The sequence below is a fragment of the Anopheles aquasalis genome, chromosome 2 (genome assembly GCF_943734665.1).
Source record: "Anopheles aquasalis chromosome 2, idAnoAquaMG_Q_19, whole genome shotgun sequence".
In the NCBI taxonomy this organism is placed as follows: domain Eukaryota; kingdom Metazoa; phylum Arthropoda; class Insecta; order Diptera; family Culicidae; genus Anopheles; species Anopheles aquasalis.
In genome coordinates this window covers 83,910,647-83,928,146 of record NC_064877.1, presented here as the reverse complement: position 1 = coordinate 83,928,146, position 17,500 = coordinate 83,910,647, and the positions used below count along the sequence as shown (strand labels likewise).

At 50.1% G+C, this 17,500-nt stretch overlaps 1 protein-coding gene across 2 annotated transcripts in view; it reads right to left on the bottom strand.

Moving 5' to 3' along the window:
- The window catches only part of LOC126569351 (ras-GEF domain-containing family member 1B-like), a 29,668-nt gene extending 12,699 nt beyond the window's left edge, over positions 1-16,969 (bottom strand). The window contains exons 1-3 of one of the 2 annotated variants that reach the window (XM_050226374.1): positions 16,754-16,969; positions 7,513-8,164; positions 4,904-5,011 (exon numbers count right to left, since the gene is read on the bottom strand). In XM_050226374.1, the coding sequence (XP_050082331.1) occupies positions 4,904-5,011; positions 7,513-7,719 (315 nt within the window). In that variant the 5' untranslated portion in view covers positions 7,720-8,164; positions 16,754-16,969. Of the gene's footprint in view, positions 1-4,903; positions 5,012-7,512; positions 8,165-8,400; positions 8,517-16,753 lie in introns of those variants that run through there. The other variant, XM_050226375.1, reaches the window with a different exon arrangement.
- Between the last annotated feature and the right edge of the window lie 531 nt (positions 16,970-17,500).

Below are 17,500 nucleotides of genomic sequence, written 5' to 3'. Positions count from 1 at the left end.
TTTATCTAAAACCTTCTCAACCTGAGTGCCCTGGGTACGCTATCTGGCGGTGGATTGCGGTTTAGCTTAATGAGTGTAACGGCTTGTTTTTGAATTTTGAATGAAACCAACACCTACAATAAATATCCCCGATAGCAGGTAGTAACATTGAAACCAACATCGTAATAGTTAGCCACCTCTCCATGAATTACTCACCATCCGTTTGTAGACTCTCCCTCCCCATGCAAATGCTGCAAATTTGGTACAAAATTCAGTCACACCCCCCGGCCCATTCCATGCATCCATGCAGATGCGGTTGCTACGGTTCGGTGGCTCCGGCATGTATAGCATGTGGCCAACCGCCCCCCCCCCCCCTCCCCCAAAAAGGAATCCCATCGATATGGCCCGTATCGTGGGCCCGTAAAATAACCGTTGAGTTTATTAGCTGGCTGGTGCTGCAGCCCAGTTTCGAGCGAAATTGTGTTATTTATTTCCCGCATTTCCAGCGTTGGTCAAAGTTCTTCCGTTCCTCATCCCTCTTACTCCATACTCCATCCGTTATCTGCCAAAAACCCTCTGGATACGTCCGGCCAGAGGTCTGTTTGGGACTCATTTGCGAACCGCTCGACTTGAAGCACGTAAAATCAATAAAACGGTGCTACAGAGAGAGGTGAAGAGAGACAGAGAGAGAGAGAGAGAGAGAGAGAGAGAGAGACCAAGAGAGAGAGAAAGTAGTCGTCGCAACCGACAGAACAGGGTGGCCAAGGATGAGGGTGACCTGCTTTCCGTTGAAAGGGCGGTGAAAGTGTAACGATACGTGGGAAACGAACCGGAAAACTTATGGGACTCCATTTCTACTACATTAACTACAGACAAATAACCATCGGAGAGGCCCATCACACTCATCATACCCCTTTTCGGTGCGGTGGTGATGTTTGAGGGAGCAACCACCGTACCGCGCGACGACGGAAAGGGACTGCCATCGGAGGCCATCCACTCCAGCCCACCCCCTCCGGCGACTATTCCTGCTCACGTTTTCTGCAGGCCACCATAACAATTTCCAACCCTCCTCATCCCAATCCTTTGACCTTTCCCACTTTTCCTTTCATTTTCTAATTCAACGCCGAAAGGGAGTTCAAGCATCGGTTCTGTATGGCCGGTGGCCGGTAGAACAACATCAAAACAGTAACAGCAGTACGGAGGGGGGTGCTAGATCTTTGCTACATAACGGTTTCGCAAGAAGTAGACACAGAATGAGACAAATTTAATTACATCAGCCTCGAGCACGACGTTCTGTCTGCGTTTCGGTGTCGCCTTCATTCTTCGCCGCCCATTGTCAATATTGTGGGAATGTTGTTGTTGTTGTTGCTGGTCCCGAGCGAGCGAACGAACGCTAATGGCAACGGAAATAAAGTCCTCTTGACACCGTCTTCGTCTTCGGGGTCGTGCCAGTACAGGTCTAGCAACGATTTCGGGTGCGCATCAGCAGCATCATCAAGGGAAAACGATTACGGCGCCACGCCGCAACAGGAATCGATATCAATTCACTGACAGATCGTTCAATCGACCCAGGCATCGATCGATGCACGTGCCCGCCGAGACTGGCAATGATGCTCGGATGTTGTGCTCGAGCCGGCGGACGGGCGCGGATGCTGGGATGGGAATTACCGTCTTTCGAATTGATTTCATGACAGCTATAAGCCCCCCGCTTCACGTAACGTCACCGAGCATTGGCAACAGTTTTGTCGATCAAAATGTGTCTGTGTTGTTGATTTGCTGCTCACTACCCATCGATTACATCGCCGTTCGCCAGGACCTGTTTTAGGAACGATCGTTTTTGGGATCGCACCAGAGCGCTCGGTACCAAACGGTCCTCACGCCGCCATTGCGCTTCGGTCATCAAATTCAAATACCTCGATAATGCTGCCAACAAAGCGGTCTGTCCGTTCGCGCGTAATGCTCCTTCAACCGCACTGTGATGGCCACCCGGGCTACAAAGCAAAAGCCCGAAGCTCACCAGTGGCCAATGGAGGCGCATGGTAGCCCGTGGTTTCCGTGACGTGGAGCCGAAGATTTAACAAATGACAGAGTCATCATCAGCTCTTACTGTGGTTACTGCCATTGCTGGTGGCCACCGTGCGCCGTGAGTCGAGCAGATTGAAGTGGTGATTGTGTGCGTGGTGTGTGCGTAATCATCCAGCTGGGCGGAATTACAAAAGGTTATTTTTGCCGAATGCTCCATCGATGTGTCATCAATCATAGTATTTGATTTACGGTTCTTGGGGGCCCCGCGATATCAGTATCAGAAGCGTATGCCATTGCCTTTGTTTGCTTCATTCGGTGCACCACGCCGCACCGTTGTATAAACATGTTTTGCAGTGGCACTGACTTGCACTAAATTGGCGCACTGACGGTGGAGTTTCATTAAGAAAACGGTCACCCCCAGGGGAGGAGGGAGGGAGGGAGAAGTACCGCAAGCAACCCAGCCACTCATCAAACATTGACCATTAATCTAAAACATTCTAGCAATTGATTTGTTGCATGTTGCTGCTACCCGGGGGCCCCCGGGGCCCTTTCATCCGGTGCCATTCCTGGCGTAAGTAATAATTGATTGAGCCCACACAAGTTGTCATGTTTTTTGGGGGGAAGGTGTGCGTCATGTTACCACTTCAGGCCAACCACCACACACTCTGGCAACCATCGGTTCAGGGGTTGATGTTGAAAGATATTAAAGAGAAGGAAGATCAACGACCAGCACATAAGCTAGATTTCTTGTCATGATCACACAGATACACACGTGCGTGCTAACACACCGCAACCACACGGAGTCACATCGCCGCTGATGAATATGTCATGAGTTTTTGCGAGCCAACGCCACGCGAGGCCAAGCTTCTTAAGACGACAGTAGCCCAGAGTCGAAATATTCTTTATTCATGGTCCCTCACGTGGCAGCACCAGCGCAGTCCTTGGGTCTGAAGAGAGCTCCGGAGAACAAAGTAGTAACAGAGGGAAAACGAGACGGAAAAAAACGCCGAAGGAAAGCAACACCTAGCCACACGAACACGAAATGCGCCATTGGCCGATGGCAATGTTGGATGCTGTCAGCTTTCGTTTTTTTTTTCCTATCCGTTTTTTTGTCCTTCGTTTCTGTCAAATAAATCTTTGGAATCTGCCTTTTGCTTTGGCATCTTGGTAAGGAAGCCGGCCGGGGGAATTTGACCGCACGGGCACGGGCGACTGATCGGGCCGTTCGCTAGGTTCGCTTCGACAAACGCGCGCGACCTTCCACGCGAGACGTGGACGCGGTATTGACAAAAAGTGCTGACAACTTCGTGAAATTGGATTTCGGATACATGTATACCGGGATGGTCGCACACAAAAGGGCTCCCTTCCACTCAGTCGCTCCGTTTAGTGGTATCGAAACATAATATTGGTTTCCTTCGGTGCGTAGCGAGAAGCCAGAATGCCGAAATAGTAGGATATTAATTGGGAAAATCCTATTTTCTTGCCCTTCGCTACCCACTAGTGGTCTTTGTGGTCACATGGGGGCGCACAGGGGTGGTCCGCGGACGCGCAAAGAAGTGTGAACACGGCCCCCCCTTCTAGGAACCACAAGAAACAGAGAGTTGCGTGCGGTTGTCGGGTTTTGTGCAAGGGTATTAACTTCAGATGAGTGATAATGCTGATATTTTATCGTAGTTTTACCCTAGCCAGCCAACCAGCTGGAGAGATACCAGGAACTGGACACTGTCAACCACGGCAACGGCCCCCAGACAGCCAAAAAGCTTGCCTGTTTGTCGACGGCTCAACAGCAGCAGCGGCAGCAGTCTTGGCGCTTGATGGAATGGCGCTATTTGGATTGAACCGTAATGGGAAAAGTTTCGGACTAGGATTTGCTTTTGATAAAGCCACCTCGCCGGTCCCAGATCCCACCCCCCGGGGATCGTAGGAAGCAGCATATGATGGGCTGTAAGTCGGTTCCGTCCGTTCTCCATTGCGATGGGTACCAGCAGGCGGTCGTGGTGTAGTGGGGAGATCTCAGGGGAATTTGTGGAAAATTCAATGATTTATGCCGTCGTCATATTTCACTCTCGCGACGGAGGCGGCGGCCATTGCTTGCTTTCCCCATCAGGTTAAACTGTTAAAATGATTTCCAAAGAGTTTCCCGTTAATTTTCACACGAACAGGAGCCATCAAGCTTACCAACGCGCACCGGTGTGTTCGGTTAGTTGGCAGACAGCAAAAGCTCATTTTTGGGCAGGGGACGAAGGTAGCAAATGCCAAGCCCCTGGCGATTGCCATTTCGACGAGTTCCTGGGAAATCCTGGGCGAGCCGTACACATTGATAGGGATTCCGCACTGAAAAGCCCACCATCAGTCCGCGGTATCATCTACGGCAGATGGCCGTTTCTCGCAACAATTCAAAGCCACCGATGCGGAATCACTTTTCACCGCGCTTCGTCAGAGCTTCGTGTGGTGTGGTGCAGGGCCGGTGCGAGCGGTTCAAGAAGTGATGATGTTCTTTCGAACTTTATTTATGGCTGCTGCTGCGTGGATGGAGTGGATTCGAATTGAGTTTTCAACGACGCTGTGCACGCTCTCGGATGGATGGCAAATACACAAAGCAACATCCCCGCCGGTGACAGACGATTGAGTGGTTGCTTTGGGGGTGTGTGAGACCTGGTCTGGTCATGATTAAAAATTGGGCTCACGAGGAGGAGTAGGAGGAGGAGGAGCAGCCACAACAAACAAACAACAGACGCATCAACAACAAAACGCGAAAAAAAAAACCGAAGGTCGATTCCACGTGTGCCGTGGAACGCAGTTTACGCTTCATCATTCTCCCGGGGGCCCGGGGGCCATTTAAAGGGATCTGTTTTCGCTTTCGTGCGTCGGTTTTCAGGGGCCAAGTGGGGGAACTTACCGTGAGGATGAGGGGTGTGCTTTCGCAGCACACTTCCGGTTGCTCGGACGACTTCACCGATATCACAATAGTATCGTTCGCGGCTTCGCTGAAGAAACTCGATAGCGTCTGCGGGTGCATTCGTGTGAAGAGAGAGGGAGAGAGAGTGCTATTAGTGTCCGAGCCCAAGGATTCCATGAAGTTTTACATCTAATTGCGTGCGCGATGAGTTTACAAAAACAGGCAGGACACAGCTCTGCAGCTCTGTTTTTTGTGCGATTTCTCACAATTTTAATTACGTCATCACGGGTATCGAGGATTGATTAGGCGATTCCAGCGAGCGATACCTTGCGCTGCTGTTTCGAAGAAATGATTGGCTAACCCGAACACACACCCTCATCGGATAACGCCAACAAAGACGCTTGGCTAGGCTCCAGTGCTGGAATCGAGGACGACCTCGGTGCCGGTACCGGGCCCATTCCCATGCCCATCAAAATGTGTTAATGTAATCTATAATGCAATGGCGCTGCATGAATAAAATATCTCTACCCCTCCCCTACCAATCACTAAGCCACCACCATTATGCTCAATATTCATTGGAAATTATAAAATCAAACCCTAGGCCCCCGGACCCCCACGGCGTAACGTATCGGTGCGGATCGGTGTCATTTGAATAAATTAGTAGATAGATTTCCCTCCCGGGCCACAGCTCACTCGTTCGCATCGCGGTGACTTTTGCGTACGTGTTCGATATTAATAAGAGATCTGTTGTGTGGGCTACTAATTACGTTTTTCGGATGAAGCTGGTTGCTGGATGGATGGATTGCTGGGCTGTTAAATGAGGTTGGCCAATGGAATGGATTCGATTCGCTACATCCTTTCGGTGAACAGCCGCCCAGCGAGCTGTTCCGCATTACATTTAGACACAAACTGTTCAAACACAAAAAGCGGACGCAGAAGCAGAAAAAAAGGAAACTAAGCGAACTTGTTTTGTTTGGATAGTTAATGAATTACAAGGCAAAAAGTGAATACATGATTCCGCGATGGCCACGCTCGTTCAATGTTGCCAATGTGTTTCAGAGGGGACGAATTGAGTCTCGCTACATGCTTTCGCTTTGCATGTGACGTGCATAAATATGCAAAAGTATGAGCGCGCAGCATCGCTGTGAGCAAAACGGAAAGCGAAATAAAGGAAAGCGAAACGCAAAATTATCCCGAACGTTTTCCATGATTCATCACTACCACGTGGTTGCGTTGAGAGAGGGGCCTTCTTAATTCTGTGCTGTGCTGCTACTTCACCCTTTTTGTCCCGTTTTTTTTGCCGTATATACGTAGAGCTAACCGGCATTCATGAGCTAGTCAGCTCTCGTCGTGTCCACTTTAGTAGTGGCACCACGCTGGTGCTCGTCTTTCTAGAGAGAAAAATCAATTTTTCCTTCCTTCGAACCAAACTGTCATTCTCTCTTGCTATCGGAAACAACGAGGATTAGGTACCGGTACCGGTGCACCAGGCAAAAAAACAAAAGAACCCACTAATCCCCGACAAATTCCCTAGAAGCCATCTTTTCACAAATATTTGATTACTATCTCCTGGTGTTCGGTGCGCCTAGCCTCTAGCTAGCCAGCCAGCAAGCCAGCCAGCAAGCCAGCCAGCTGCACAGCAATTTACCGCAAAGCACAAAACCGCACACATGGACGGAGGGGAGTAAAAAATCCAAACTATTCAGGCGCCGCTAGCGTGAGCTGATTATTACGTTCACTTCTTCCCTACGGCACGGATACGCACGGTAGAAAGGACACGACGATGGTGACGACGTCCTCATCACCGATAGTGCTCTCGCTTAAAACACACTTTGCGAGCCAAATACTCTCTCTCGCCTCTGCTACATTGCACCGCACCGCACCGGGAATCCGCAACCGGCCAGCAGCAGTAGCACCACAAAAACACACACGGCTACGGTAGGCCCTTGTTGAACTTGGGGCGGTCCCGAAGGTCCCTCTGTAACGCAGCATGACGCGGCGCAAAAGATAAACCTTTCATCTGCGGACGGCCCCTCTTGACACCCCAGATGCGCGATGGTGCTGGCGGGGGACCGCGGATGAATCTTTGAATAGAAGCCAGCTTAACCGGGGGAGTCAGCATCCCCGCATCCCCCTTTCTCTCTCTCTCTCCCTCTCTCTTTCTGTACCCTGAAGGTATGCAAGAACGATGACACGCACATACGCACGCACAAAACACACATACCAAACGATGGTGGTCCCCACTTGATGGTGCTTCAAAAAGGCAACATGGACTCATCAGCAACCCCCAGCGGCCACACAGTCTACCTTCCCGGACCGGTAAGGGAGGCTTGGCAGTCTCGTTACTTATTACGGGAACCACCACCATCCCCTGCCGGAGAAAGGTAGTTCCACCAGCTCTCAGCCACCCTTAAACACACCCCCTCTCCCCTCGAGGGACGGTGGTCGGTTTGCGGTCTGCTTTGCTGTGGCTTTGCAGCAACGAAACTCCGGTCAGCCAAGCTCCACGGCTTCTCCCTCGCCTCTCACAGGCCTCGGACAGAGACATGCATCCCTTCCTGAAACCTGGCGGGGGGGTGTGTCTTAGGGGCGCGAAATCGCAAAATTACCTTTTTATCTTTGTTATTATCGTCGGACTCTTCGTCGTCGTCTGTCTTCTTGCCGGCCGCCGCCGTCGCCGCCGACCCGGTCTGCTGATGCTGCTGGTTGGTGGTGGTGTTGGTGCGATTGGAACGCTGACGGCGCGCTAATCCCTGCCGGCAGCGAGTGCCGCATGCGACTGCTGAGAGCTTGCTTGCATAGTAGTACATAGCCATACGTCACGTTGTTGGTGGCCACACATCTGCGGGGTTGCTGCGGGATTTTTCGATGGCTGGAGGGCGGCCTTCGGGGGGGATCGTGTGCGTTAGTGCGCGCACCTCGAGCGCCTATTGACCGCCGTATGTGTCGCTAGTGCTTAGTGCCAAGGTTTCAGGGGGTTGAGCAACGAACACACGTACGTACCGAGTACACGTACACACCCGGGGAATGCTGACGGTCACAATCGGTGCGCCATGGTCGCGACGAGACCCCGAGGGATGCTACTGCTGGTGCTGCTGCGTCAGGATTCGGGTGGTTCCGGAGTGCGAATCCGCTGCGAATCAGTTCGTTCCGAAAGTGCTCAAACCGGATTGCCGGTAGCACACCGCACCGCACCGCACCGCTCGCCAGTGACTGATGGGTGGTTCCGGAGCATTTACTGTGGTTCCGGAACGGAACTCCCTGTAGGAATGGAAAGTGCACGAGAGAAAAGAAAGAGAGAGAGAGAGAGAGGACGTGAGAAGTGGAAGGAAACGGAGTTTAATTTAAGTTGATGGGGGAGCGGTGGCAAAGTGGCCAAACTACACTCTATCGGGATACCCTTAAAAGGTGATCGGTGCCAAGCAGTCTGAAAGGCTCGCCTCGCCGCCCCAAAATGGAGCTTCCATTCTGCTTCGTGGTTCTATTTTTGTGCTCACCGTAACATAATTTTGCGTTGCGTTGCAGACGATGAGAATAGTTTCGTGGGATTGCTTTTTCCTTGATTCATATTAAATCACTTGACCAACGGTAGCCCTCCAACCGGGGGTGCTTCATTTAGGTTAGTAGCACCGAGTTGCCAAGGACTTTTGTGGCGAATCCTCGACGCTCGATGGTCAGTCCGTCCCATTGGTGGGCACTTGAGGTGGCATGAGAAGGGTAAAAAGGGTATCCTTGACCAAAGTCCATCTGTGGCACATACTCTAACTCTAAGTGCTTGGAGTGTGAGCACCACGGCAACTGAAGAGCATTCTGCACAAGTTGTCACAATGTGTCAACCAGCGGTACACCGGGCGCCACTGGCATTCCCATGGATTTGGATGTGTTTTTATCTGTCCTTTTTTTTTTGTTTGTTTTTGAGAATCTGTTTTTCGATTTAAAAACGCTACAAAGCACAACGGGCGGCTCGCTTATACGCCCCCCGTGTGGTTCTACTGCTGCTTCACTGGGCCCCAAAAAATGTTCTTCTTCTGTAACTCCGGGGAGCGTGAATTCCAATTTAACGTTAAATCCCCACTGCACAAGTCGGCGGCAGCGAACGGGCACTGTCCCCGAGACACCGGGTGAGCGTAGCTCGTCCGCACGTCTATCCGACCTGGTGGGAGGCTGTCCAAAAGTTTCTCTCGACTCTCGAGTGACCATCGCAGCGCGCAGCGTGCCGCGGGCCAAGCTTTCAACTCATAAAAACAATTCCGAAAAAATAAATTTTATGTCCCCGGTGCCGCTCCACTCCCTTCTTGTCTCGTTTTGCTATTTGTTTTGGTTTGTTTTGGTCGCGAATTTCACCATCGAGAGGTTCAAGCCGGACCCAAGCTGGAGTCGCTGCAATCCAAATCGCTTCTCCATTTGCTATTATTTTTAAAGCCAACTGGCCGCCGGCTGGACTGATCGGTGTGTCCAGGAGTTAAATCGCTTTGTAAATCATGTTCGATGCTGGGATTGTTCAGCCTCGAGTGTTCCGTCTGGTGTTGATTATGCGTCCCCAAAGCGATAAGTAATTTGTTCCGCTAGCGCCGATCCGTTCCGCTGTCACTGGACGACGACGAAGCAACCACCAATCAGCACATGACCAACCAACCAACCGATTTCTATGGTCGACCAACATGCGTGTTGATTGCATATTTTATCCACTTCCGTCCCTCACGGTGGCCACCGTCAATCCGCTCCGTTCGGGTGCGACCGTCATCAACGTCAAACTCTGGCGGAATCGGTCTCCCTCCGCCAGATCGCCAGACAGCCAGAGAGTAGTTTTGGTTCATCTGTCAAGCGGTGCTTTCGTTTTCATCTCGTGGCCGCAAGTGACCACCTCGGGGGGGGGGGGGCGAAGACCTCGCAGAGTGCCTTCAATCGGGGCCAGCTGCAGACCGCCCCGATAAATATGCAAACCCCACGGTGGCGACTGGCCCTGGTTGCCCATCCCGAGGCTTCTACAAACCGCAGCACGTCACAAGCGCCCTTCGAAGGCCATGTTCGAACGGGTGGCGGCACACAGTGTCTGTATGTGTGAGTGAGGCATAAGTGAAATCCGATGTTATGCAAATCGGAAATCTTTGGCGCCAGTCCTTGGCCCTATCGGCACCACTCGAGAGGGCTGGCATGCTGGCCAGGGACCGGGCATCTTATTTGACGGCATTTGAGGGCACGCTCGCTAGCGTTTATTTGACATCCGCTTCGTCCGGTGGTCGGTGGGTTATCGGACCCCCATTCACCACCACCACCACCACGTGCCAGCACCATTTGCATAGCGTTCCGGGGGAACCATCGTCAGCCGGTCGGCGCGTGCATATAAATGTGCACTGGCTCGGAGGCTCTCCCACTCTCGGCTGTGGTCCGGTTTCAGGGTTTATCGGCAGGAGGGCCTGGCGGCGGTTTTTGGGCGGTTGGTGGAGCAATTTTAGAAATTTAGACAACCAGCATCATGCATTACTTCCTTATTTTCGGGGTCAGTATGCGCGCCCGCAGCCAGCATGCCCGCAGGTCGGCGCTGGTCCGGTCGAATGGCGAATTCGCGCCGTTCCAGCCTCGAGCAGCGGTGCAAAACGCGCGCAACGGTTTACCTGATGTCGATGCTTTGCCTGGCCAGGCGCAAACACGGTGCCTGGCGTGCAGTTTCGTGACCGCGGCGAGAGGCGGACCGCCGTGTGCTTTTCCATCTTGCAGCGCGATGCTTTCGAGATGATTGCATTTTATGCAAATAGTGCAACGCTAGCCCGGTTGCTGCACCGATAGCAGCAGCAGCAGCACCAGTCCGGATCGGTGCCCGTACTCGACTTTTGGGGCGGCCGAACGCGGTGAGTCCAATTTACGGAAATAGACTTATGAATAATAAATTTCAAACATCATGTCGCGATGAGAGAAGATCTTCGGCCACCACGTCGCCCTGTCCTGTCCTGTCCTTCCCAGAATTTCGCTGCACAACCGGCTCTAAAGCCGGAAAAGGTACTTGCCCTCGGTGCAAACGCTTGGTAATGGAAATTTATTCCGTTGTGAAATGGGCCAATGAAAAACGGGTGAGTTAGCGAGACGCCTAAACATTTGTCTACGAAGCACGAAGCTTGAAGAAAGCGAAAAAAGATGAATATTACTAGCAACGGTTTTGGTTTTATGGGCAGGATTTCAAAAGGATTATAATACTCTGCTCCACTCCGTTGCCACTTACTGCGAGAGAGTGGTTTGTGTGCGTGCGGGCTAGCAGATCGTGACAAACCCACGGTGAAAACGGCATAATCGGATTTAACAATTCCGAGTATTTGTTTGGTCTTTTCCGTAAAACATGTTGCAACTGCATGCAGTACCTTGTTAGGGGTGGATATTACATTCGATTTTGAAAGGATGCGTTAGCATCTGAAATTTGAAAACTAACATCACCACCGTTTCCAGAGCAACGTACTCATTTGACATGGAAACGGATGAGATAACGAGAATCAGGATTATAATGGGACCTTAGTTGTGAGCGTGTTGTTTAACTACACAGTGTCGAGGATATCTAATGCCATTTTTCGGAGAATCAAATCGTATTCAAACATTTCGCAAATCCACCATCACTATTAGGCGTAACTGCAAGGAGCAAACCCCACATCACAAAAGGGAAATTAAATTCGATGTAGATTACAGAATCTGAGTTTAACACACATCTGTTGGTCACTATTGAATGCCAGAAAGCACTTATGGATCAATAAAATTATGGTTTTGAACCGAAGTGGAGTTCAAAATAATGTGCATTCGCTCAAACAAACAAACCAGACAAGCCAAGCGCTCATACAGAGTGTGATTAAGTGATATGTGATTAGCATAATTGAACAGGCATGATTGATTACATTCATGTCAAGTTTCATAGGAAAACACCTCCGGAAACGTGCTGATTACAAGGAAAGGGTCAAAAATGGCTGTAAAAGGAGTATCGAAAATCAATGAGATCTCATACCTGTCCATCCTGTTTCTAATGCTTGCAAGAATATGCTTGTATATTTTAACATTTAGTGAAGTATTAGTCCAAAAAGAAGAGTATACAGCATACGTTTCTATTTTTTTCTTTTTCGCAAAATTCTATTTCAGATTTTAGTTGAATTTTTGATGACTCACACATTCAACACCGTTGCCTATTCCCTTACCTATTGTAGTTTAGTACAATGCTGTACCATCAAAATAATATTTAATCCATCTGACATATTACCCACCTTCATTATTCATTTGTAATCTCTCGAATAAATCAGACCCCCACCGCCATATGATTAAAATTACTTTTCGATCCTGGCCTGGCACTATTCTTGCTGGTATGCCAAACGCATCACGCCCGCATAATACAGCCCCATTTCAGCGAACATATTGCACGCTACGTGGCATCTACCAAACAATATCGAACCATCGCACCACCAGCGCCTGCCTTCCTCCCGCCCCAGGCACATAATATTGAAGCTTTTAATGCACCTGCTTTACAGCGTGCTGCTATCGTGCTCTGAAACCCGAATGCGGGCCTTTCCCCAGTTTGTGGTTGTTGCGGGAAGATAATGCAATTAAAGTAAAGTGAAATTCACGCAACATTTAATGTGCCGCCAGTGCAAATGTGAAAGAAATAATTAACAACTGTCACCCCACCCGCTGGGCCAACCGGCGGTCGAGCAATATCCACTCCGACTAACAACGTCCCGCGACAGGCAGATCGGGGCAGAAACCGTCGACGAGCCTCTACCACCCGGTAGCGGACCACCACCCAATCGTCGAACATAATTGCCACACGCTTTGTTACGCACTTTGCAACTTCCTCCGGCCGGTTTCGTGGCAATAATAACTCTGATTGATTTATGTCACGCGCACACACATCGCCAAACGTGCGCATTCGTTCGGCTTTAATTGAATAAAATCGGTTTTTATATTTACCAAGCATTTCCCATAATGAAGGCCAATGTTTGACGCTGACTCTGTCGCTATAGTCACGCGGAGTCAGTGCGCAGCTCACGATAATAAGCTTTAATGAAGCTTAAATTTACATACAATCAAGCGTAGTTTATTACCGAGTCCGCGCGGTTTGGCATCGAGAGAAAGAGAGAGCTTAGAGCTCCAAGGCCGCACTCTAGAGCGCACAATTTTCTGGATTTTTTCCGCGCTTTTCCTTTCCGGCATTTTCCCTCCATCCACCTTTTCCTTCACCGGGCTATAAGCTGCCGAAGGGAACAACCAACGAGCCAATAATGGTAAAATGTGTCAACCGCCCCCATCCACAGCGCGCCTTTCCTCCCTTGGGGGAATGATCAGAGCCAGTAACCCTCGGGGCCCCTTTTTGGGGTGTGGATCGGGATGCAGAAAAAAGGGACGGGATTAAAAATTAAAATTCAAATCTGCACCACCTACTGACCGCTCTCCGGAGCATATTGGGCAAGTGTTGACAATCGACACTGGGAGAGACCGCCCACACCGGAATCCTCTCCAGGATCGTTACCATTTTCCGGTTCCGGCCAACTCATCCGGGATCAGTGCGTTGGATGGTGCCTAAAACACTGCCCAGTTGATTGGATTGTTGGTTGTTTTATCGTTGTCAGTGAGTAAAAACAATACGCACGCACACACCCACCCACGCAGAGATTGCCTTAAAGTCCCCGAAGTAATCGAACGAACGGCGAGGTGACAGCCCGGGCCAGCCTCCCAGAGGCACATTCAATAGGAAGCGCGCCACTTGAGGTCCCCGCTGCTTGGGGGTCTGAGCGATGAAGCATTCAGTAAAAGGTTGTTTATTTTTAATACCGAGGGCCAAAACAATGTAGCTGCGTGCGACACTCGTTTGCATATTCGTTCGGGGGAAAGGATGTAATGAAAAAGGAGGACGGTTTTTTTGTTGCTTTCTCTGCACGAGATTTTGTTAAAAATGTACCAGAAAAAGTACCTGACCACGATACAAGTTTATGTAATCTAGTTCCACCAGAATGTTCATAACGAAACCGAAGAGAAAGTGACTCCTTCTGTGGCTTCTCGGCGAAGGTGACAATCACTTCAACGGTGACCCGGGCCGTGTCGCCTCTGTTAATGTATTTATACACTTGATAAACGTCGCCATTATTATCAGGAAAGATTGTATTTCACGTCAGTGACCAAAAATTCAATTATCTGTAACGGAAGAACCCCAGGGGAGGGGGGGGGGGGAGTACAACATCCGTGTGCAGAACCAGTGGTGTGTGCCGCTGAGACTCGGCCGGAGATACGGCCGGGAGAAATTTACGACTCGAACGTCTTCGGAATGTCGCGAAGATACTTGCGAGTATCTTCGGCACTCCACGGATCCACGGATCCACGGTTCACTGGCACCGCTGTCACCGTGTCCGGACTTGGTGGCGGTGGCGGCCGTGTCGGTGGCGGATGGACGAGCACCACATAAACTTTGTAAGTCGCGCGAGCGAGAATCGCGCTCAAATGTGACCCAGGAGTGAGCAATTTAAAAACACATTCCGCCGACAAAACGCTGACTGCTTGGATGCGGACGACAAGAGGAAAGCCGTTTGTTTTTGCTCCCTTTCGGCGGGGCCTCCACCGGTCCGCGAGATTTATTTTTCTCGCGCCTCGAGCCAGGAGGAATCCAAGTGAACGGTGTGTATCCATCGTGGTTGGCGGTTGGTGGTGGTCGCGAAGAAAAGAAAGCTACGGGTGAAGCTCGCAAAGTGCGGTGATAGCAACTGCGGTGTACGGCTGCTGCTGCTTGGATGCCACTGGGGTTGCTATGGCTCACCACGAGCGCAACTGTAACTCTATGACAGCCGACAAGATTGATATAAGTGGAATGAAGCTGGATGGCATTTAACACGCTGACTGGTTCAGGGGGTGGTGGGTGGTGCCCTCTAGGGATGACTCGAGATCGAATGCCCCTGGTGACCGCTTACACTGTGTGTGTCACTGTGTCCTATCACGTCGCTTATCAACACTCTTTACGTTTTGCTACGATAAATGTACCGAAGACCATTACGCGTGGCAATGCAGTTTACGTTTTTTGGAAAAAAAAAGTTAATTTCCTCCACCCACGCACACACGCAGAGGGAAATGAAGGGTTTCCGGAACCGTCCGTACCGAATGGACATTCTGATAGATCGAGAGAGGGAGCGTACAGGACACAGCAGCTCCAACAGCAAAAAGGAAAGGCCCATTTGTCACCGAACCGAAACGGAAACCGGATCGGATGTAGCATTTCTTTTGTTTGGGATTTTCCACAGAGAGAGAGAAAGAGAGAGAGAGAAAGAGAGCGCACCACCCTGAACCCATAATGTGCAACAAATGAGGGTCAATCCAGTGGCACCTCGCGAGGAGATGGAGCGATCGAATACATACAACATTAACGTAGGTGTCGGCGAGGTGACGGTTACGGGTGAATGGGAATTTAAATTCAACATTTTTTTTTTCATTCGCTCTCGTTGTCGGTTGCATCTTCCGGCCGGCTCATCCAGTGACCCATAAATCATCCAGTGTATGTGTGTACAGATGAATTCTAAAATGGGAAATGATTTATAGCTCTGGTGGTAGCGGTGAGAAGTAGAAGAAGGCAGCACCAGCCTCACAAATGTAGCCAAGCGCACGTAATCGCGTACCCATGCACATGGACAGTTTCGCAAGCCGAGAACCGGGATGGACCGGTGAGTGCAAAAAATGTGTGTCCCCCAAACAACGTGAGAACAGCAGACATATACAGTCACCCACAATCCCACCACCATCACCTCCCGCGCATTATCACTAAGTGTATGCCGAGTCAGAAGATCATATATTATTGCTTTCAGCCCGGGCCCGGGATTGATTTACATTTGCAGCGCGCTCGCTGACTCACGGTTCGCTTGGTCGCACCAGTGTCGAGGTCGAAACAACTCGGTAGGCTCCACGTTTGCTTAAAAGATTTATGAAATCATGAAAGGATCTTGGTTAATTATTCCTGGCAACCACCGCGGTGCGGGTGGCAGGCGGAGTTCAATCACAAAATGATTCATAATGCTCGCTTTCGACCCAGCACAGTGAAACAACGAGCTCGAACAACGCAGAACGCGATCGCCCGGATCGTTAAAACTTATAAATGTTCATTACTTAATTTATTTCCCTTCCATTTCCGTTGTAACGATGCCGTTTTGTTTGACAATTTTTTTTTCTTTTTGTTGTTTTCCGTTGGTTTTCTCCTCTTCCCAAATTGCAGCACAAACATTGACTTGTGGGCTGGCCTGTGTGGTTGGTGGGATCAAGCGGATTTACCTTTTCCAACCATTTGTTTGTCTAGGAATTGTTTTCGATCGCTCAACCGTTCACGGTAGCTGGAAAATATATTGCCTCCCAAAAATTCAACTTAGTGGCGGTGGGTTTGACTTCCACCCATAGATCGACCCAGGTACCGCCGAGCCGTGCCGTGGGAATGTCGAGCGTTCGATAAATAAATGGAATCCAGCTCATGATAAATGAGAAGAATTATGATTCGTCTCCGGGGTTGGCGGCCATTTTTTTATGTCCTTTTGTTCTCACTCCTCTTCCTAGGCTAGAGCTTTCCTGGCCTTTCGATCGCACACCACCGATGGGCAGATAGTTTTAGTACAAGCCAAGGTGGACGGCCGGCCCGAAATGGAGTTGCTTTGTAACGTCGTCGACGTCTTCGGGGGAAGAGGCCACTGCGTTTAGTTCCAGTGTGATGATAGAATGCTTTTGTTTGGCTTGTTCTACGAAGAACCGTCAGAACATCAATCTATTCCGTAGGTTGCGGTGTCTTTTCCACCGTTTTCCATGCATTTTCATCCCCCCAATATTAATGTGATTGCTTGGCTGCTTCAATCACAAACCACTCACCGTTAAATGAAAGCATTTTGTGCTTACAATATTACTTTATCAACTTTTTTTCGACACAAAGTACTTTGCAATCTGTCAAGGATGCTTTACAGACTTCTGGCAAATCACGAACTCGACTGGTCAGCAATGATGGTCACACCAATGATGTCAGTCAGTGCATAGCGTGGGAAGCACTACTTTGTTTGCAACTCGTCACACGAAACTGTTATTCTATCACATCATTTACATTCCGCGACATAACGAAGCGACTCATCACAAATTCGATTCCAATTATTGACACCGAACACCATTCCAACCTTTACACTTGCTATTTTATTTCCTCCAGCTTATCGGATATCTCACAGAACGATAACGAACGCACACTGTTCTGCCCTCACTGACTGGCTGCACCATGTAATCCTAGGCGGTGCATAATCCCGGTGAGCCGTATCCGACACGTGCGATCTTTTGATCCGTGAAGTTTATACATTTCCATGAACCACGGCGAAGCACGGCGTGATACGGTTGCCACGCGAATCGCAATGAACATGCCCAAGCCCAAGAATGCCCCAGGTTGGTAATGGACCACGCGCGGCGAACGTCCAGAAGAAACTGAGCCCTCCGAAGGATTCGATTACATTCAATCCAGCCACCAACCGGTACGCTAGTGAGCATTCATCTCGGCGTTCATTCACACAGCTGATTCCTTCAGCGCAGGATGTGATATACAAAATGCCGTCGTCCTGGCCAGTAAATGAACTCGCTTGC